Genomic DNA, 22881 nt, shown 5'->3' with positions numbered 1-22881 from the left:
GTCCCACTGCCTGCTCATGGCCCATATCCCTCCAAATATTTCCAATTCATGTCCTTATCCAAATGCCTTTTAAACGTCATAACTGTACCTGCATCTAACACTTCTTCAGGAAGTTCATTCCACACCTTCCCCTCAGTTTCTTTCAGTTTATTCTCATGTTGCTTATCCTATTGTTACGACATGGGGCAAACCCTCCTGCTTAATTTAAAATCAACAACACAGCAAAGATTTATCCCGTGCAGTAATCTGTAAAGATTCAAGTGGCCAACAACTATTTAAAGTAAAAATTAACAACTTTATTTATTAAAGTATAACAGAGAATAATTAACTAATAACTACTTACCACTCCTTAATCTAACCTATCTGTTACCTTCCCTTCTATAATAGTAGTCCGATAAAACTCCCAATTAAGATTTACAAAACCACCCTTATTTCAAAACCAGGCAGCTTTCGTTCTTCTATTCAGATCCTCCTGGGTCTCCTCCTCTTCTTCTTAGGAATTTCTATGTCACAGGTTACTGATCGAAAAGTTACTTTTAAGAGAGCTATTTCTTCAAGCAGTTTGTTTACATGCTGGGCTTGGCAATTCTCCTCCACTGCCTCATCTACATCAGTCATGTCTTGGTGACATATAGACATGACAAGTCTTACATAACCCCGACTGGCCTTCCACATTCTATGCTCTATAAACTGGAGGTTCTCCACAACTCTGTTACCAGTCTTAGATTGTACCAAATCCCGTTCACCTGTCAACCCCTTTGCTTGCTGACCTTCATTGATTTTTGGTTAACAAACACCTTAATTTTATAATTAAAATCTCTCTACTGCTGCAACCTCTTCCAATCCCAGAATCCACTGCGATCTCTGCACTCCTCTAAATCCATCTTTTGAGCAGCTACCATTGGTGGCTAGGCCTCAATCTCTCTGTTTTCTTAATCTCTTTGTTTTCACCTCATTGGCTTTAAAGGAGCATCTGAAAGGAGGAGACAATCCCTAACCAAATTTTTGGCCTGCTGCCCTTATATCTGATTGTGTGGCTTGGTGACTAATTTTGTTTTATAATGCTCCTGTCAGGTGGATGGGGGTGTTTTCTTATGTTAAAGATGCTATTTAAATGCAAACGGTTGTAATTTGTTTGCCCAATTGCATACTTGTTTGGAATCCTTCTGAAAATCGTTGGCTACATTATTTGTCTTTCCTGTACTCTCTACACCAATGCTGTCTCCAAACATAAGAAACTCGCACACTGGTTGCCTACGTGTCAGATATAAAGAATTGTCAAAGCCTTTAATAGTCCAACAGCATTGGTTTGCAGCACATTACCAAAATATTAATTGCAATGAAGGAAGAGCTTTTCCACAAATTTTAACAGTTCTCACTCTCCACAAAATGCAAACACTTCTATTTTCCCTCCTTAAGGGTAGTTACTTTCACTCAAATTTTACACACCAACCTCAAACTTGAACCGCAATAGGCAGACTGAACCCACTAGATTTGACTGTGCAAGAAAAAAGGCAAATCACTCCCTCATTGTAGAATCAGAGCACAGGAGGCAGCCATTGATAATGTTACAACTAAATGAGGAATGAATTGGTTCCACTCTTTTTAAGCTGCTCTTTTGACTGCAACAAAGATCTTCAATTCTTTCCAGCGTACAGACATATCACACTCCAATCAAAACTTGTTCACAACTGGACAAGCATCACGAATCAAGAGAAGAGCAATTTTGCTACTTACCAAACTAGAGGAAAAAAAAAGTAATAAAACACATCAAATACACTAACATTGGCATCACGTTTAAAATGGGGAGAGTGTCCAATTGAAAAAGAAAGGTCAAGAATATACAGTTTAAAAAGTCCATGGAACCTTTGAGCTGTTAAGTTTTAACCGGAGACTACAGTTGTTCGACTGATGACATGTATCCTTAGCAGTAGTAAAATCTGTAGATATATTTGAGTTCTTGGTGTCTGCTTGCTTTATCCTTCCAAATGGTAGAGGTCATGAACTTAGGTAGAGGCAAATTCGCCAGAGTCGCAGAGGATCAAAAGGCTGCTCTTTTATTAGCGACAGAGGTGACTGGTGCCTGATAGCTCTAATGTGGAGGGTCACCATGCCTCAGGCAAGATGAGAGGTTGAGAAGGCACAACCTTTGTAGTAACCTGTCAGTCAGTCACAAGAATTGAACTCAAACTTTTGCCATCACTCAAACTAACTGTCCAGCCAACTGAGCTAACCTACCAGTCAGCATTGCAGTTACATGCTTTTTCAAACTCTATCTTTTCCCCAACTTCTTTAGCTAACCATGGACGGCAGGTCTTCTATTTAGAATTTTCCTTTCTAGCAGGAATACACATGTTGTGCATTATGAAATAGCCCTTTAATTGTCTACTACTGCTTCTCTATTGATCTGCTAGTCGAGCCTATTTCACTGAGCTCAGCTTTCATGACCACATAGTTGTCCTTAAATTTAAAAATACTAATCCAAGACCCAGTTTTCTCCCTTTCAAACTGGATATAAATTTCAATCATAATGTGGTCACTCCTGCCTAGATTTGCCCTTACTCCGAGGTCAGGAATTAATCCTAGCACATTACGCAATACCAAATTTAATATAAGCTACTTTCTGGCTGATTCCAGAACGTGCTGCACAAAGAAACTATCTTAAAAGTATTCTATGATCCCCTCATTCCAGGCTATTATTGGCAATCTGATGTTTCCACTTCTTAATACAGATTAAAAACAATCATTATTGTGTCCCTTTCTCACAAGGCATCCTTCACACAGATTGCAAAGATGCTTTGGAAATGCATCAAGGTAATAGAAGATAGCTCTAACGTGTGTCTGGCCTGAGCAGAATATTACTCTCTCCAACTTTATTGAGGGTATTCTCAAACATAAACGGCACTGCTTTGGTTAATATGCAGACTCACATCCTTTCTTTTCTTCTCCTCCTCTTTTCTCTTCTTTTCTTCTCTGATCTGTGCCAATCGTAGCTTTTTGCGCTCCAGCTCAGCTTTGAGTTCACTCTTGTCTGCCATGGTAGAGCACCTGAAATAGAAAGAAATGGTCTCAGCAAGATAATAAAAAAATCAAAGTTTTCTCTACGGCAAACTCTGGTGAGGTTTGTGGTCTTGGCAGACAATAGCGAAGACAACAACATACATTTCCCCGTGTGGCCACCACTGGTGCACCACATGCATCATCCTGGCGGCAACACTGGTCTTCATGTCGAATGAACATAAAGATACAATCAAGTTACTAAAAACCTATGTCTGAGCCCAGCAAGTCTCGAGTTTTGAACTCAACTTCATCCTTGCAATTGTGCTACGTATTGTGTAATAATTACCAGATTAACTGTTTCTTGTGATGCTGATTGAGGGATATTAGCCAGGACACCCTTCCCAGTCTTAAATTCCTGTCATCTCTCGGTTCCTCTTGTACTAATCTTTTCTCTTCCTTAGAAAGGAAGCAGAGAAACTAGTAAATGTTTCCACAAGCTGTTATGGTTTCAATGGCACAGTCTCATCCTTTCAATGCCTACAGCATTAAGGTGGCATCTTCATGCTCCCCACAAAGGCCTTGCCCAGGTTCCATGATGTAACTCCCTCCTGTCTAAGGTAAGACAGCCTACAGGATTTAGTCATTTTGACGTGGTAGAAAGAATGTATATTTCTACAGTACATTTCATGGCCTTATGGTGTCCCCAAAGTGCTTTACAGGCAAGGACATTAATTTCAAATTGTAGATAAATAATTTTTTGATTAGATTAGATTAGATTAGATTAGATTACAGCGTGGAAACAGGCCCTTCGGCCCAACAAGTCCACACTGACCCACCGAAGCGCAACCCACCCATACCCCAACATTTACCCCTTACCTAACACTACCGGCAATTTCGCATGGCCAATTCACCTAACCTGCACATCTTTGGACTGTGGGAGGAAACCGGAGCACCCGGAGGAAACCCACGCAGACACGGGGAGAATGTGCAAACTCCACACAGTCAGTCGCCTGAGGCAGGAATTGAACCCGGGTCTCTGGCGCTGTGAGGCAGCAGTGCTAACCACTGTGCCACCGTGCCACCCTTGTTCAAAGGTATTAAGGGAAATGGACCAAAGGCAGGTATATGGAATCAGGCTACAGATCAACCATGACCTCAGTGAATGCCAGAACAGGCTTGAGAGGCTGAACAGCCTACGACATATTTTTGAAGTGGAATCACTGTTGTAATTTGGAAATACAACAGCCAAATTGCAGTCTGTGTAATAACTACCAGATCATCTGTTTCTTGTGATGCTGATTGAGGGATATTAGCCAGGACACCTATCCCAGTCTTAAACTCCTCTGTCTTCTCTCTGTTCCTCATGCACTAGTCTTTCCTCTTCCATTTTTGCAAAAATTAAGTTTTCAAACATGTCCTAAGAGATGGTTGAGGCCGTCACAGAGTTTCAAGGGACTTCCTCAAGGTTGCCATGATCACTGTATTTGCGCGTGGTTGTGTGTATTTTGTGCCTGTGGGGTGAGTGAGTCAAGTTCAAACAATCCAGCAGCAAACCTTTTATATAGGAAACGAAAGGTAGGTTTGTTTTTCACACTCTTGCATTGCTGTGAAGGTTTTGAAAGAAACTATGCCACGCGCACACACTATTTACAGACAAAGATTATTAAAGCAATACTGAGAAACACCAAATCAAGGTCAGTCTCGATTGTTCTATGCAGGCCTTTAAAGTTCAGACGTCATATTGTCTGAAGTAAAAGCTTGGAGATTGCAGAAATGGCTCAGCAGCTTTGAGAGCTACCACTGCTGACTTACTGGAGTTGCTTTCACAGGTAAGGGTATAAGAGAAAGAGGGTTGCTGGTTCTGTGATTTGACAGGTGTGGTATTTTCAGCTGCTTAAGTAATCAGAGCAAACCACCACCTGGAAGTCTTCCACTCTGAAATAACTCCATAGAGGTCAGTATTCTGTCACCAAATCACCCTTTATTAACATATGGGAAGTCCCTGACACTGACCTAGCTCCCTCCGAGCCAGCTCTTAGTGAGCAGAAGCTCTGACACTCCTGTTTATGTCTGTCTGCCAGGGCTCCCTGACTGGACAGGTTAACAGCCCTGGTCCACCCAGGTCTACTTGGCTGACCTCATTACTATTGACTTCACTCAAGTGGTGTTCCCCAAGCTCAGATTGGCGAGGGTGTCCACTTCCTTTGGAATACCCTGCAAATCATTTGCTCCACTTGCCACATTCTCCAATGATAAAGCCAGTTGTCGTGCCTGTATGAAGTCCAGTTGAGCTTCAGCTAGTAGATGCTCTTACATGGTTACATCACGAATCCTATATATCAAATGGGGTCTCTTAGTATCTCATTAAGGGTTAAACCAAAGTTACATGCTTCTGCCAGTCACTGTAACCTAGTCACAAATCCCAATAAGGATTCCCCTGGTTCACAAATTGCTGAGTAAAATTAACAGCCTCTCAGAATTAGAGGTGGCTTAGATCTTAATATTACTTAACTAAGTCCACCAAAGGTTTTAGTGTCTGGTGCCTCAGGGAAGGTTAAGCTCCTAATAACTGAAAAAGCTGCAGGTCCACAAGCTGTCAGGAGAATTACTCGTTGCTTTTCATCTGCCCAGAAAAAAATAACACATTCTTTCCAGATACTGGGCCCAGTCTTCGATGGCAGGATAGAACGTGTCAAGCTTGCCAGAAATGTTTACACCAACACAACAATTGTTGTGAGTAAATCTCTTCAGGAGCGTGCTTTTCTCTCTTTGCCACTGAAATAACTCCACGGAGGCCAGGATCTTGTCACCACATCACCCTTTATTTACACATGGGAAGTCACTGACACCTATTCAGCTCCCTCAGAGTGAGCAGAACCTCTGACACTCCTGTTCATATGTCAGCCAAGGCTCCCTGATTGAACCAGATTAACAGCCCCAATCAGGGAAGTCATTCTAGGAGACCCACCTGGTATACCTCGTTACAATCATCATACATTCCCCACCCCCCCTCCCCTCTCTCTGTCTGTCTGTCTGTCCGTCTGTCCTCCCCCAGATTTGTAACTCTGTCTCTGAAGAGGTTGTCTCTCTGATTGATATTTATTTCATTTCACAGCCTGTCCTGCCTTTTCCATATTTTGCCATTCAAGCAAAGACTGTGACTGCATCCTGAGGCCTGTAATAAAATGCTAAATCATGTTCTAAATAAGCAAAATGCTATTCACATTTAACAATCTTAAGTCTTTTTTAAAATCAGTTCTGAAGAATCATGTTTGAGTTGAAAGGTTAGCTGTTTCTCTCTCTCTACAGATGGTGCCACGCTTGCTTAGTTTCTCCAGCAACTTCTGTTTCCATTTCTTGTCTACAGCATCCACAGCATTTTATTTGCTTTTACTTCCTTTTAACAGGATCCTGAGAAGCTCAGGCTTTTAGCTTATAAATTAAGGGCTTTGTGCAAGATATAAATACATCTACAGTAGATGACTGATCTTATTTGTATATGGGCAATGCTCAGTGAATTTCATTGATCTTTTGTTATCATAAGTCTGAGTGTGTTTTCTTGATGCTGCTTTGAAACTGAATACAGTCAGAATCCACAAGGAGAGGTCAGTGATCTGTAGAACCAAGTTTGAAAATTGCCTTGTGTCAAAAATACAATTTTATTTTCACGATAATGGACTGTGGACTAAATTGGGAAAAGGACCATTTTACAAAGAACAGAGGAATTGACTAAGCAAATTGATATACTTTCAAAAAGAAGTCACTGAACACTCAAAATCGTGTTTACACTGCCCAGTGGAGGAAGATGTAAATAAGCAGCACAGCACTAGGGCTTTGGCAAAAAGACAGACTGCAATGGCAACAGGAAGTTGATTGGCTTATGGAGTTATAACTAGTCCTGAATGCCAAAGGGAGCTTGTATTGTAAATGACAAAATGAGAAGCCTGAGGTCGGAACACTGTGCTGTCAGAAGGTCGACACTGAGGGAGTGCCGGCGCTGAGGGAATGCCTCACTGTCAGAGGGTCAGTATGAAGATCTGGACCCCCCCCACTGTTCTGTGATTGAACAATAAGCACTCACAGTCAGTCTGGTTCTTTAAGACTTCATTCTTTATTTCTTCATACAGCCAGGTACAGGTCGTCCGGAAACACAGAAGTTATACATTTCCATGTTCCTCAGAGGAGCTGTGCACATAGCTTAAAACAAAGACATTTTTATACTTTTCTTAAAGAAAGGTACAGAACACTATCGCTAGTACATTCAGGCTATTACCAATCAATACACGACACTGCTTTATTTGACAGCTACTTGGTCCAAAGATATTTCCTGGGAACCAACATTGATTTCCAACAGTCAGGCCACCTTATCTCACTAACCGAGCCATTGCACCTGCATCTAAAGGTCAGTTAGGTGGCCAGGAATGATTTATCTAGTCTAGTTATTTCTATGCAGTAAAGGGAGCGTTGTCTGTTAATCTCTGTTGAAGGAGACTGTGGTTAGTCGATTATGCAGCTACAGCAGAATTAGCAGTTAGTAACTGAAAGGATGTTTTATGCAGCTTTAGCAGAATTGTCAATTTGCAGCCTAGAAGCCATTTTGTATGTTATTTGCATTGAGAAACCATTTTATTGCAACCTAAGTTATTAAGAACATCTGTTAAACATAGAACATAGAACATAGAACAATACAGCACAGAACAGGCCCTTCGGCCCACGATGTTGTGCCGAACTTCTATCCTAGATTAAGCACCCATCCATGTACCTATCCAAATGCCGCTTAAAGGTCGCCAATGAATCTGACTCTACCACTCCCTCGGGCAGCGCATTCCATGCCCCCACCACTCTCTGTGTAAAGAACCCATCCCTGACATCTCCCCTATACCTTCCACCCTTCACCTTAAATTTATGTCCCCTTGTAACACTCTGTTGTACCCGGGGAAAAAGTTTCTGACTGTCTACTCTATCTATTCCTCTGATCATCTTATAAACCTCGATCAAGCCACCCCTCATCCTTCGCCGTTCCAACGAGAAAAGGCCGAGAACTCTCAACCTATCCTCGTACGACCTACTCTCCATTCCAGGCAACATCCTGGTAAATCTTCTCTGCACCCTCTCCAAAGCTTCCACATCTTTCCTAAAGTGAGGCGACCAGAACTGCACACAGTACTCCAAATGTGGCCTAACCAAAGTCCTGTACAGCTGCAACATCACCTCACGACTCTTGAATTCAATCCCTCTGCTAATGAACGATAATACTCCATAGGCCTTCTTACAAACTCTATCCACCTGAGTGGCAACCTTCAAAGATCTATGTACATAGACCCCAAGATCCCTCTGTTCCTCCACCTGACCAAGAACCCTACCATTAACCCTGTATTCCGCATTCTTATTTGTTCTTCCAAAATGGACAACCTCACACTTGGCAGGGTTGAACTCCATCTGCCACTCCTCAGCCCAGCTCTGCATCATATCTAAGTCCCTCTGCAGCCGACAACAGCCCTCCTCACTGTCCACAACTCCACCTATCTTTGTATCATCTGCAAATTTACTGACCCACCCTTCGACTCCCTCCTCTAAGTCATTAATAAAAATTACAAACAGCAGAGGACCCAGAACTGATCCCTGCGGAACTCCACTTGTAACTGGACTCCATGCTGAATATTTACCATCTACCACCACTCTCTGACTTCGACTGGTTAGCCAGTTTTCTATCCAATTGGCCAAATTTCCCTCTATCCCATGCCTCCTGACTTTCCGCATAAGCCTACCATGGGGAACCTTATCAAATGCCTTACTAAAATCCATGTACACTACATCCACTGCTCTACCCTCATCCACATGCTTGGTCACCTCCTCGAAGAATTCAATAAGACTTGTAAGGCAAGACCTACCCTTCACAAATCCGTGCTGGCCGTCCCGAATCAAGCAGTGTCTTTCCAGATACTCGTAAATCCTATCCCTCAGTACCCTTTCCATTACTTTGCCTACCACAGAAGTAAGACTAACTGGCCTGTAATTCCCGGGGTTATCCCTATTCCCTTTTTTGAACAGGGGCACAACATTCGCTACTCTCCAGTCCCCTGGTACCACCCCCGTTGCCAGTGAAGACGAGAAGATCATTGCCAACGGTACTGCAATTTCCTCTCTTGCTTCCCACATAATCCTAGGATATATCCCGTCAGGCCCGGGGGACTTGTCTATCCTCAAGTTGTTCAAAATGTCCAACACATCTTCCTTCCTAACAGGTATCTCTTCTAGCTTATCAGTCCGTTTCACACTCTCCTCTTCAACAATACGGTCCCTCTCGTTCGTAAATACTGAAGAGAAGTACTTGTTCAAGACCTCTCCTATCTCTTCCGACTCAATACACAGTCTCCCACCACTGTCCTTGATCGGACCTACCCTCGTTCTCGTCATTCTCAGGTTTCTCACATACGCATAGAATGCCTTGGGGTTATCTTTGATCCTATCCGCCAGGGATTTTTCATGCCCTCTCTTAGCTCTCCTAATCCCTTTCTTCAGGTCCCTTCTGGCTATCCTGTATCCCTCCACTGCTCTGTCTGAACCTTGTTTCCTCAACCTTATGTAAGCCTCCTTCTTCCTCTTTACTAGACATTCAACCTCCCTCGTCAACCAAGGCTCCCTCACACGACCATTTCTTTCCTGCCTGATCGGTACATACATATCAAGGACACGTCGTATCTGCTCCTTGAAAAAGTCCCACATTTCCACCACATCCTTCCCTGACAGCCTATGCTCCCAACGTATGCTCCTCAAATCCTGTCTTACAGCATCGTAATTTCCCTTCCCCCAATTGTAAAAACTTCCTTGTTGTGCGCACCTATCTCTCTCCATAACCAAGGTGAAAGTCACAGAATTGTGGTCGCCATCACCAAAATGTTCACCCACTAACAAGCCCACCACTTCTCCCGGTTCATTACCGAGTACCAAATCCAATATGGCCTCCCCTCTGGTTGGACAATCTACATACTGCGTTAGAAAAGCTTCCTGGACACACTGCACAAACACCGCCCCATCCAATCTACTTGATCTAAAGAGCTTCCAATCAATATATGGGAAGTTGAAGTCGCCCATGACTACGACCCTGTGGCTTCTGCACCTTTCCAAAATCTGTTTCCCAATCTGTTTCTCCACATCTCTGCTGCTATTGGGGGGCCTATAATAAACACCCAACAAGGTGACTGCACCTTTCCTATTTCTGACTTCAGCCCATACTACCTCCAGAGGCAGATCCCCCTCAAACTTCCTTTCTGCAGCCGTTATACCATTTCTAATTAGCAATGCCACCCCCCCTCCTTTTTTACCACTCTGCCTAATCTTACTGAAACATCTGTAACCAGGAACCTCCAACAGCCATTCCTGTCCCTCATCTATCCATGTTTCCGTGATGGCCACAACATCGTAGTCCCAGGTACCGATCCACGCCTTAAGTTCACCCACCTTATTTCTGATAAGCGGTTGTTCCTGACAACAACTAGTTACCTCAGCCTGTATTCAGGTTTCAGATTCTCAGGGGCCGAGGGGGCGCCGTGCCGTCGGAGGGTCGAGGGAGCAGGCACTGTGGGAGGGTCAGTGCTGAGGGAGTGCCGCACTGTGGGAGGGTCAGTGCTGAGGGAGTGCCGCACTGTGGGAGGGTCAGTGCTGAGGGAGTGCCGCACTGTCGGAGGGTCAGTGCTGAGGGAGTGCCGCACTGTCGGAGGGTCAGTGCTGAGGGAGTGCCGCACTGTCGGAGGGTCAGTGCTGAGGGAGTGCCGCACTGTCGGAGGGTCAGTGCTGAGGGAGTGCCGCACTGTCGGAGGGTCAGTGCTGAGGGAGTGCCGCACTGTCGGAGGGTCAGTGCTGAGGGAGTGCCGCACTGTCGGAGGGTCAGTGCTGAGGGAGTGCCGCACTGTCGGAGGGTCAGTGCTGAGGGAGTGCCGCACTGTCGGAGGGTCAGTGCTGAGGGAGTGCCGCACTGTCGGAGGGTCAGTGCTGAGGGAGTGCCGCACTGTCGGAGGGTCAGTGCTGAGGGAGTGCCGCACTGTCGGAGGGTCAGTGCTGAGGGAGTGGGCACTGTCGGAGGGTCAGTGCTGAGGGAGTGCCGAACTGTCACAGGGTCAGTGCTGAGGGAGTGCCGCACTGTCGGAGGGTCAGTGCTGAGGGAGTGCCACACTGTCGGAGGGTCAGTGCTGAGGGAGTGCCGCACTGTCGGAGGGTCAGTGCTGAGGGAGTGCCACACTGTCGGAGGGTCAGTGCTGAGGGAGTGCCGCACTGTCGGAGGGTCAAAGAGTCTGCATTATAAGGTTTCCGAGCTAAATTGGACGAACGTTATCTCAGGTTAGCTGTCAGAATGTAGTTTGAGAAAAAGAAGAGGATGCTGCTTTGTGAGAGGAATTCCGATTGCAGGCCTGAGATCGAGCAACGGAAACCCGCACCTTGTGAGGCCCACTCCGTCCAGCCGCATCCTCAACCATTCCCTACCGCCATTCCGGGAAAATGAAAATAACTCAAGCATGTCCAACATGCAACAAAACAAAAACCACCAGGGTAAAAAGCGCTGTCGCTTGCAGCATTCCTTACCCGAAAAAAACAGACAACACGGACAAGTTGAAAACAGAGGAGAGTCAAAGCTTCCGAAACCGGGTGAACAGCCGGCAGGAGCACGGTGATGTCATCCAATATGGGGGCAAGGAGTGGGAAGTACCAAAGGAGAGGATAATGAGGGAGGAGGATGGAGGATAAATAGGGGCGGTACTCAGAGGGTGGATAATGAGGGAGATGGTTGGAGGAAAAGGAGAGGGAGGTACCCGGGGACAGATAATGTGTGAGGAGGACGGAGGGAAAGGAGGGTGAGGATAATGAGGGAGGAGGAGGAAGGAAAAGGAGGGGGAGGTACTTCAGAGGATATTGAGGGAGGAGGATGGAGGATAAAGAGGGGGAAGTACTCAGGGATTGGATAGTGAGGGAGGTGGATGGAGGAAAAGGAGAAGGAGGTACCCAGGGGGCACATAATGTGGGTAAAGGATGGAGGGAAAGGAGGAGGAGGTACCCAGGGGGCACATAATGTGGGTAAAGGATGGAGGGAAAGGAGGAGGAGGTACCCAGGGGGCACATAATGTGGGTAAAGGATGGAGGGAAAGGAGGAGGAGGTACCCAGGGGGCACATAATGTGGGTAAAGGATGGAGGGAAAGGAGGAGGAGGTACCCAGGGGGCACATAATGTGGGTAAAGGATGGAGGGAAAGGAGGAGGAGGTACCCAGGGGGCACATAATGTGGGTAAAGGATGGAGGGAAAGGAGGAGGAGGTACCCAGGGGGCACATAATGTGGGTAAAGGATGGAGGGAAAGGAGGAGGAGGTACTTGGGGAGTGGATAATGAGGGAGGAGGATGGTGGGAAAGGAGGGTGAGATACTCGGGGGGGGGTGGATAATGAGGGAGGAGGACGGAGGAAAAGGAGGGGGAGGTATCCAGGAAGTTTAATGAGGGACGAGGTTTGAGGAAAAGGAGGGGGAGTAAGTTTGGGAAACGATAATGAGGGAGGAGGTTGGATGAAAAGAAGGGGGATGATAATATGGGAGGGGGATCGAGGAAATGGAGGGGGAGGTACTCGGAGGGAGAGGAAAATGATGGAGGAGGACGCAGGAAATGGAGGGTGACGTACCCAGGGAGGATAATGAGGGAGGAGAATGGAGGAAATGGAGGGGGAGTTACTGAGGGAGAGGATAATGAGGGAGAAGGATGGCGGAAAAGGAGGAGGATTTACTCAGAGGGAAGATAATGAGGGAGGAGGACAGAGGAAAAGGAGGGGGAAGTACTCGAAGTGAGGATAATTTGGGAGGAGGACGGAACAAAAGGAGGGGGAGGTACCCAGGGGAGAGGATAATGAGGGAGGAGGACAGAGGAAATGGAGGGGTTGGTACCGAGGGTGCAGATAATGAGGGAGGAAGATGGAGGAAAAGGAGGGAGAAGTACTCGGGGGGGGGTGGTGGAGGATAATGAGGGAGGAAGATGGAAGAAATGGAGGCATTGGTACTCGGGGGGGGGAGAGGATAATGAGAGAGATAGATCGGAGGAAAAGGAGGGGGAGGTACACAGGACATGGATAAAGGGGGAGGAGGACGGAGGAAAAGGAATGGGAGGATAATGAGGGAGGAGGAGGAAAGAAAAGGAGGGGGAGCTACTCGGGAAAAGGATAATGAGGGAGAAGGACGGAGGAAAATGAGGGGGAGGTACTCAGGGGAAGGATAATGAGGGAGGAGGACGGAGTAAATGGAGGGTGAGGTATCCTGGGGCAGATAATGAGGGAGGAGGTTGGAGGAAAGGGGGGGAGGGAGGATAATGAGGGAGGACGACGGAGGAAAAGGAGGGGGAGAATATTGAGGAAGAAGAAGGAAGGAATAGGAGTGGGAGGTACTTGGGGAGTGGATAATGAGGGAGGAGGAGGGAGGAAAAGGAGGTGGAGGTACTCGGGGGGGGGGTGGATAATGAGGGCGGAGGAGAGAGGAAAAGGAGAGGGAGGTACCTAGGGGGTGGATAATGTGGGAGGAGGATGGAGGAAAAGGAGGGGGGAGGTATCCAGGGAGGTTAATGAGGGACGAGGTTGGAGGAAAAGGAGGGGGAGTAACTCGGGGGGACGATAATGAGGGAGGAGGACGGAGGGAAAGGAGGGGGAGGTACTCGTGGGAAGGATAAGGGGGGGAGGAGGATGGAAGAAATGGAGGGGGAGAAACCCATGGGTCAGGTAATGAGGGGGGAGGTTGGAGGAAAAGAAGGAGGATGATAATGAGGGTTGAGGATGGAGGAAATGGACGGGGAGATACGCGGAGGGAAGAAAATGAGGGAGGAGGATGGCGGAAAACGAGGGGGAAGTACCGAGGGGGCAGATAATGAAGGAGGACGACGGAGGGAAAGGAGGGGGAGGTATCCAGGGGGTGGATAATGAGAGACGAGGTTGGAGGAAAAGGAGGGGGAGTAACTCAGTGAGAGCATAATGAGGGAGGAGGACGGGGGGAAAGGAGGGGGAGCATAATGAGGGAGGAGGAGGAAGGAAAAAGAGGGGGTGCTACTTGAGGAGATGATAATGAGGGAGGAGGACGGAGGAAAAGGAGGGGCAGGTACTCGGGAAGGATAATGAGGGAGGCGGATGGAGGGAAAGGAAGGAGTGGTACCCAGGGAGTGGATAATGAGGGAGGAGGACAGAGGAAAAGGACAGGGAGGCATCCAGGGGGAGAATAATGATGGACGAGGTTGGAGGAAAAGGAGTGGGAGGAACTCGGGGGAAGGATAATGAGGGAGGAGGATGGAGGGAATGGAGGAGGAGGTACCCAGGGTTGGATAATGAGGGAGGGGGATGGAGGAAAAGGAGGGGGAGGTACTCTGAGGGAGAGGAAAATGAGGGAGGAGGAGGACAGAGGAAATAGAGGTGGAGGTACCCGGGGAGGATAATGAGGGAGGAGAATGGAGGAAATGGAGGAGGAGGTACTTGGGGAGAGGATAATGAGGGAGGAGGATGGAGGGAAAGGAGGGGGATTTACTCGGAGGGAGGATAATTAGGGAGAAGGATGGAAGAAAAGGAGGGTGAGGTACCCAGGGGATGGATAATGAAGAAGGGGGACAGAGGAAAAGGAGGGGAAGGTACTCGGGGAGAGGATAATGAGGGAGTAGGATGGAGGCAAAGGAGGGAGAAGTACTCGGGAGTGCGGAGGATAATGAGGGCGGAGGACAGAGGAAAAGGAGGGCAAAGTACTTGGGGAGGATAATGAGTGAGGAGGACGGAGGAAAAGGATGGGGAGGTACACCAGGGGGTGAATAATGAGGGAGGAGGAGCATAATGAGGAGAGGATGGAGGAAAAGCAGTGGAAGGTACCCAGAGGAGGGTAATGAGGGAGGAGAACGGAGGAAAAGGAGGGGGAGGTACTCGGGGGAGGATAATGAGGGAGGAAGATGGAGGAAATGGAGGCGGAGGTACTCGGGGGGCGGGGGGCAGGATAATGAGGGAGGAGGATGGAGGAAATGGAGGGGGATGTACACAGGATGTGGATAAAGGGGGAGGAGGACGGAGGGAAAGGAATGGGAGGATAATGAGGGAGGAGGAGGAAAGAAAAGGAAGGGGAGCTACTCGGGGAGAGGATAATGAGGGAGGAGAATGGAGCAAATGGAGGGGGAGGTACTCGGGGGAGGATAATGAGGGAGGAGAATGGAGCAAATGGAGGGGGAGGTATCCAGGGGGTGGATAATGAGGGATGAGGTTGGAGGAAAAGGAGGGGGAGGTACACCAGGGGGTGAATAATGAGGGAGGAGGATGGAGGGAGAGGTACCCAGGGATGGATAATGAGGGAGTAGGACAGAGGAAAAGGAGGGGGAGGTACCCATGGGGCAGGTAATGAGGGAGGAGGTTGGAGGAAAAGAAGGGAGAGGATAATGAGGGAGAAGGATGGAGTAAATGGAGGGGAAGGTACTCCGGGGGAGAATAATGAGGGAGGAGGACGGAGGAAATCGAGGGTGAGGTACCCGTGGAGGGGGGGGGGGCATAATGTGGGAGTAGGTTGGAGGAAAAGGAGGGGGAGTTACTCGGGGGAATGATAATGAGGGAGGACGACGGAGGGAATGGAGTGGGAGATACTCAGGGAGTGGATAATGAGGGAGGAGGATGGAGGAAAAGGAGGGGTTGGTACCCAGGGGATGGATAATGAGGGAGGAGGACGGAGGAAAAGGAGGGGGAGGTACTCAGGGTAAGGGTAAAGTAGGAGCAGGACTGAGGTAAAGGAGGGGGATGTACCTGGAGAGTGGATAATGTGGGTGGAGGACACAGGAATGGGGGGGTGGCGGTTCCTAGGGGGTTGATAATGAGGGAGGAGGATGGAGGAAAAGGAGGGGGTGGTACCCAGGGAGTGGATAATGAGGCAGGAGGATGGAGGAGGAGGTACCCGGCAGAGGATAATGAGAGAGGAGGAAAAGGAGGGATGGATAATTAGGAGGAGGATGGAGGAAATGGAAGAGGAGACACCCAGCAGAGGATAATGAGGGAGGAGGACGGAGGGAAAGCAAGGGGAGGTACCCAGGGTGAGGATAATGAGGGAAACATCAACAGAGAGAGAGAAAGAGACAGTGTGAGAAGTTGGGCGACTGCCAGAGACACTCTGAGAGAAAATGAGAGAGAGTGATAAAGTGCAGAAAAAAATCGTATGGTTCTCACGTGTTCAGTAATGCTAAAGTTAATTGAAGTATTCACCGAGGCTGTTCAGTTAGGTGTGAAGGTCACAACTTTACACTTTCCACTGCAATTAACGATTTCAACAGCTTCAGCCATGTTAACGTCAGTTATTTCCTGTTATTGACTTAAATTTGCTGGTTGGGGAAATGTCAGGGAAACTTGACTTCTGACTTCTTTGTACCACAGGCAACAGGCTCAGAGCCCAAACTCTTCCCCTGATAATCTGGAATCCAGGAATCTGGGAGATTGGAGTGTAGTGACCTCCTGGTCCAGAAAGTGGTCTGGTGTGCGAAGAAGCAGCTGATTAGGTGAGGAATCTCAGATGAGTATTTAGACTTTTCTCACTGCTGTTAATTTGTGAGGACTTTAAGAAGGGCTATTCTCCTATTCAGGAGATGAGCTTAAAATCAAAGAAGATATTACTCTAAGGCCCTCCTTCTACAGTTTATAAAGACAATTGTGCAGAGTTCCGGAGAAGTAGGGCCTTATAGTAATTAATCTTCGTTGATTTTAAGGGAAATCTAATGATTTAATTAAGGAGGAGTCATGGCAGGAGAGCTCAGGGTTGTGGTGGGATCCTCCTGCTCTCTGCGGGGGTGTCAGTCGCAGTCCCAGAGCCTCAGGCTGCAGTGGATCCAGGCAGTGTGTCCAACTTTATCTCCTGAATGGCTGTGTTTGGAAATGGAGCGGCAACTGGGAACCATTGTAGATCATCCATGAAGCTGAGAAAATCATGGATAACATCTACAGAGAAGTGGCCACACCACAGGCTATGAAGCCAGAGGCGGCAAGGGTATGGGTGACAACCATACAGAGGAAGAGGACTAGGTAGGCACTGCAGGAATCCCCTGTGATCATTCTCCTGCAAAACCACATAGATCACGTTGGATATTGCTGAGGAGAATGGCCTCTCAGGGGAAAGTAGCAGCAGGCTAAATTCGATGCACCACTGTTGGCTGCACATGCAGAGAAGAAAGTGTGAGAAGGCAAGAGCAACAGGGGATTCGATTGTAAAAGGAACACCTCCAGAGTTTCCATGGTAGCACACAAGACTCCAGGAGCTGCCTGGTGGCAGGATGAAGGATGTCTCAGTGTGGCGGCAGGACATGCTGGATTGGGGAGGGTGAACAGCCAGAGGTTGTGGCACACGTTGGGGCCAATGACTTTGGGAAGAAAAGGAATGAGGTGCTGGAAGCAGGGAGCTAGGAAGCCAGTTAAAAACTTGGAGATGACAGGTAATAATCTCAGGATTCGCCTCTCAAGGACAACCAGGGATGAGCAATAAATGCTGGCCAGCCAGCGACACCCAGATCCCACAAGAGAATAAACCAAATACCAGTGCTACGTGCTAGTCAGCGTAGAAATGGCAGGATCTATCAGATGAACAAGTGGCTGAAGAGATGGTGTGATGGAGCGAGATTCAGGTTCCTGGAGCATTGGGAGTAGTTCTGAGGAAGGTGGGACCAGTACAAACTGGATAGGTGAGTGGCAGCCGGCTAGGATCACATGCCAGTGGATGTATTTGCTCGAGTGGTTGGGGAGGGTATAAAGTGACAAGGGGATGGGAACCTCGACAGTAGAGGGGGAACAAGGGCAAAAACAGAAGACAGAATGGGAAATAGGAAAAGTGAGAAGCACGGGTGTTAGGGCTGCCCAGTGGCTGAAAGCAACTTAAAATTGTTTTTCCATTCACATCAAATGGCTGGGGAAGATTTTTAGTTGAAGCAGCAGCTTGTTTGATTTGATATTTGAAATCGTTCCACCCCAGCAAAAGGATTCAAGCAACAGGATAAAACAATGGGACCAGGCTAAAAACATTCAGAGGACGAGCCTTAAGGCCTTCCACGGAGCATTTGCAATGAAGTTGGTGAGTTAGTCGTACACATGGATATTAACAGATCAGATGTAGTTGGGATTATGGAGACATGACTGCAGTATATCGAGGGGGTTTCAGGTTTTAAGGAGTACGGGGAAAAGGAAGTGGGGACCATTGTTGGTTAAACAGGACATCAATGCAAGAGTGAGAAAGGATATTAGCTCTGGTGAAGTCGTAGAGTCAAAGAGTCAGAGATATGTACAACACAGAAACAGACCCTTTGGTCCAACTCATCCATGCTGACAAGATATCCTAAATTAGTCCCATTTCCCTCTAAACCTTTCTTATTCATGTACCCATCCAGATGCCTTTTAAATGTTTAAATTGTACCAGTCTTCACCACTTCCTCTAGCAGCTCATTCCATACATGCACCACCTTTTTGTGAAAAAGTTGCCCTTTAGGTCCCATTTAAATCTTTCCCCTCTCACCTACCTTGGAAAGAAAGACCTTGGCTATTCACCCTATCCATGCCTCTCATGATTTTATAAACCTCTGTAAAGTCACCCCTCAGCCTCCGATGCTCCTGGAAAAACAGGCCCAGTCTATTCAGCCTCTCACCATAGCTTAAACCCTCCACCCCAGAAAATCCTTGTAAATCTTTCCTGAACCTTTTCAAGTTTCACAGCATGCTCCCTATAGCAGGGAGACCAGAACTGAGCACAGTATTCCAAATGTGGCCTCACCAATGTACTGTACAGCCGTAACACTATATTCCAACTCGTATACTCAATGCACTGACCAATAAAGGCAAGTGTACCAAATGCTTTCTTCACTGTCCTGTCTCCCTGTGACTCCACTTTCAAGGAACTATGAACCTGCACCCCAAGGTCTCTTTGTTCAGCAGCACTCCCCAGGACCTTACCATTGAGGTTCTAAGTCTTGTCCTGACTTGCCTTTCCAAAGTGCAACACCTCACATTTATCTAAATTCAACTCCATTTGTCACTCATTTCATCAAAGTCACATTGTACTTTGAGGTAGCCTTCTTCACAGTCCACCACGTCATCAATTTTGGTGTCATCTGCAAACTTACTGACTATACCTCCTATTTTCACATCCAAATCATTTATATGCATCACAAACAGCAATGGACTTAGCCCCAATCCTTGCGCCACACCACTGGGCACAGGCCTTCATTCTAAAAAGCAACCCTCCACCACCACCTTCTCTGTCTCCTATCTTCAAGCCAGTTATGTATTCAAATGGCTAGCTCTTCCTGGATTCCTTGTGATCTAATCTGGAACCATATGGAACCTTGTCAAACTCCTTGCTGAAGTCCATATCGACAATGAGCAAAACCCTGCCTTCATCAGTCTTCTTTATCACTTTGTCAAAATACTCAATCAAATTAGTGAGACATGATTTCACATGCACAAAGACACGTTGATTATCCCCAATATGTCTTTACCTTTCCAAATACATGTAAATCCTCAGAATCCTCTCCAACAACTTACCCACCACTGATGTCAGGCTCCCCGGCCTATAGTTCCCCGGCTTTTCCTTACCACCTTTCTTACATGATGGCACTACATTGGCCAACCTCCAGTCTTCTGGCATCTCACCCGTGGCTACCAATGATACAAATATCTCAGCAAGATTCCCAGCAATCTCTTCCCTAGCTTCCCACAAAGATCTGGGAAACAGCTGATCAGGTCGTGGATATTTATCTATTTTTATACATTTTAAGATGTCCAGTACACCTCCTCTGTAACATGGACACTTTTCAAGATATCACTATTTATTTCTCCAAGTTCTCTGGCTTCTGTAGCCTTTTCCACAGTAAATACTGGCACAAAATACTTGTTTAATATATCATACATAGATGGCTTTGTTGACCCTATTCTCTCCTTAATTACTCATTTGTCCTTAATATATTTGTCAAATCTCTGGATTCTCCTTAATCCTGTTTGCCAAAGTTATCTCTCATCCACTTTTTGCCCTCCTGATTTCTCTCTTGAGTATACTCCTACTGCCCTTGTACTCCTTTTGAGGTTCATTCAATTTCAGCTGTCTATATGCCTCCTTTTTTCTTGACCACAGCCTCAGTTTCACTAGTCATCCAACTAGTCATTCCCTACACCTACCACCCTGCCCTTCACACTAACAGGAATGTACAGTACTGTCTCTGGGCTCTCATTATTTCATTTTTGAAAGCCTCCCACTTTTCAAACACCCCTTGATCTGTGAATAGCCTCTCCCTTTGAAAATTCTTGCCAAATGCCATCAAAATTAGTGATGGCCTAGTTGTATTGTTGCTGGAATGTTAATACAGATGATGTTTTGTGGATCTGGGTTCAAATCCCATCACGGCAGATGGTGGAATTACAATTCAATGAAAATCTAGAATTAATAATGGCCATGAATCCATTGTCGATTATCAGGAAAAACCCATCTGATTCACTGATATCCTTCAGGGAGGGAAACTATCATTCTTACTTGGTTTGGCCTGCTTGTGACTCCAGGTGCATGGTAATGTGGTTGACTCTTAACTGCCCTCTGGGCAATTAAGGATGGGCATTAGATGCTGGCACAGCCAGTGACACCCACATCCCATGAATGAATAAACAAATAGCAAATTGACCAACAGGAGCAGTAGACCTGAGGATTGGGAGCAGTTTCGATTTCAGCAAAGGAGGACCAAGGGATTGATGAAGAGGAGGGGAATTGAGTACAAGATTAAGCTCACAGGGAACATACAAACTGATCGTCAAAGTTTCCATAGGCATGTGAAGGGCTAAAAAATTAGTGAAGACAAATGTAGTCCTTCAGAAACAGGGATGTTCTCAACAGGAACAAAGAGATGGCAAACCAATTAAATTCACAAAGGAGGGCAACAATAATGTCCCAAAAATGTTGGGGATCACAGAGTCTAATGAGAGGGAGGAACTGAAGGAAATCAGTATTAATAGGGAAATGATATTGGGCAAATTGATGGATTAAAGGCTGATAAATCCCCAGGGCGACATCCCAGGGTAGTTGATGAAGTGGCCCTAGAAACAGTGGATGTATTGGTGGTCATCTTTCAGGATTCTTTAGACTTTGGAACAGTTACTATGGATTGCAGAGTAGCTAATTTAACCCCATTATTTGAAAAAAGGAAGGTGAGAGGTTGACAGAGTTAGTGTTTCCACAGCAGTGACCCTTCTTCAGAACTTCACTGCACTCGAAACATTAACTCTCTCTCTCTCTCTCTGCACAGATGCTGCCAGACCGGCTGAATTTCTCCCGCGATTTCTGTTTGTCTTTCAGATTTCCAGCCTCCTCAGTTCTTGGTTTGACTGTACCAGTAGACAGCCTGAATCAGTGGGTCATGTTACAAGCAATTTGGGTTAAAGCTGAATCTGCAACAACGTGAACTCGATCAACTGCCTGAAACCTTCAGTAATAACTTTCTTTCAGCTCCCCACTTTAAGTTAAAAACCGATTTGATTCTAAAAATGATGTGCAAGTTAGGTGAATTGGCTATGCTAAAAATGTCCATAGAGTTAGGTGCATTAGTGAGGACTAAATCTGGGGAATGAGTCTGGGTGGTTACTCTTCGGAGGGTCGGTGTGGACTAGTTGGGCCGAAGGGCCTGTTTCTATACTGCATTCCCTTAACGATAATATGCACATTTCATTCAAATGACTCCCTGCTAAAGATAGATATAAATATTTGAACATTATGTTATGTACCACCTCTTCTTTTTTACACTGAACAGTGCAGAGCACCTTTATGTTCTTCTCAGTCTATCTTGCAAAGGTATTTGCGTATGTTTTAAAATCAAGACCATCTTTACAAAAAACGTCATATCGAATCAAACGGGATAAATATCTGGACCATTTCGTGACAGGAAATATCGGCGTGGAAATAAAACATTTATGAATCAAAGACAAAATAATGACCTCCTTTTGGTTTCCAACGCTTTCGTGACAAACGATCTTTGTTGTCAGAGACGAAGACAGCAGCAATATTTGGGTGAATGTGAGGAAACCACTTGCCTGCAAAAGGTTCCATAACTCCAAACAACTCAATCGCATTCGGTGCCAGAAAGCTCGATTTGTCTGAGATATGTATCAGAGACCATTGCCGCTGGGGAACGTATCTGTTAAACCAAGTTCTAACATATTAATGCCAGACATCACAGTGCTATCAGTTCCTGTGAAGGTGATTGTGGTTTGGTGTTGCTGTATTTGTGATTAGCTCGAGATGCAATGAGTCCGTATTTAACACCAGAGAGCAGATGCAAGATGCCGATCAGCAACAAGGAGATTGACTCAGCACTGATCTTGCCCATTCTGTAGACAAGGAATCTCTCGGGTAAGTCCCTGCTGAATAAATGAGAAGCAAGCAGACTGGAGAAATGGGAATGTTGTTAATTGGGAGGCAAATTCTTCACACCAACGGGCTATTTTACAGCCCTGCCTAGATGTTTCTTTTAAAAAAAAAAGCCCAGAGCCTTCGTTCAGGGTGCTGTGAATCTTGCTGGCTTCACTCTTTCTCCAACATTACTCTCCACGTAGGCGCACCCACCCTGCTGCATTTTCACGTTGAGGAACATTCCCACGCTGGATGTGGGTTTAGTGGAATATTTTTCAGGAGACTGAGTTCCCTTGTGCACTGAGTGACAGTAAACCTAATTCGAATTGTAAATTTACATCGAGGTGGCAGAGGTCACAGTCTGGATCCCGCTGTCCCGGGATGTCTGGAGACTGACTGAGGTGTGTTTAGCGAAAGGTACACACTCCTGTGTCAGTGGCGGAGGGATTGGACGCCGAAGGTGCTGCATGTGATGGCAGTAAAGCAGGAGGC

General features: G+C 46.5%; 1 protein-coding gene across 4 annotated transcripts in view; it reads right to left on the bottom strand.

Annotated features, from left to right (window-relative positions):
• The window catches only part of LOC140471339 (cytoplasmic dynein 1 intermediate chain 2-like), a 61334-nt gene extending 49534 nt beyond the window's left edge, over positions 1–11800 (bottom strand). For 2 of the 4 annotated variants that reach the window (XM_072567356.1, XM_072567358.1), the window contains exons 1-2: positions 11581–11800; positions 2931–3048 (exon numbers count right to left, since the gene is read on the bottom strand). In XM_072567356.1, the coding sequence (XP_072423457.1) occupies positions 2931–3038 (108 nt within the window). In that variant the 5' untranslated portion in view covers positions 3039–3048; positions 11581–11800. The remainder of the gene's footprint in view (positions 1–2930; positions 3049–11580) is intronic. The other 2 variants (XM_072567357.1, XM_072567359.1) reach the window with 2 other exon arrangements.
• Positions 11801–22881: the final 11081 nt, after the last annotated feature.

This window comes from Chiloscyllium punctatum, chromosome X (genome assembly GCF_047496795.1).
Source record: "Chiloscyllium punctatum isolate Juve2018m chromosome X, sChiPun1.3, whole genome shotgun sequence".
Classification (NCBI taxonomy): domain Eukaryota; kingdom Metazoa; phylum Chordata; class Chondrichthyes; order Orectolobiformes; family Hemiscylliidae; genus Chiloscyllium; species Chiloscyllium punctatum.
The sequence above is the reverse complement of the archived record's forward strand: the minus strand, read 5'-3'. Positions and strand labels throughout refer to the sequence as shown.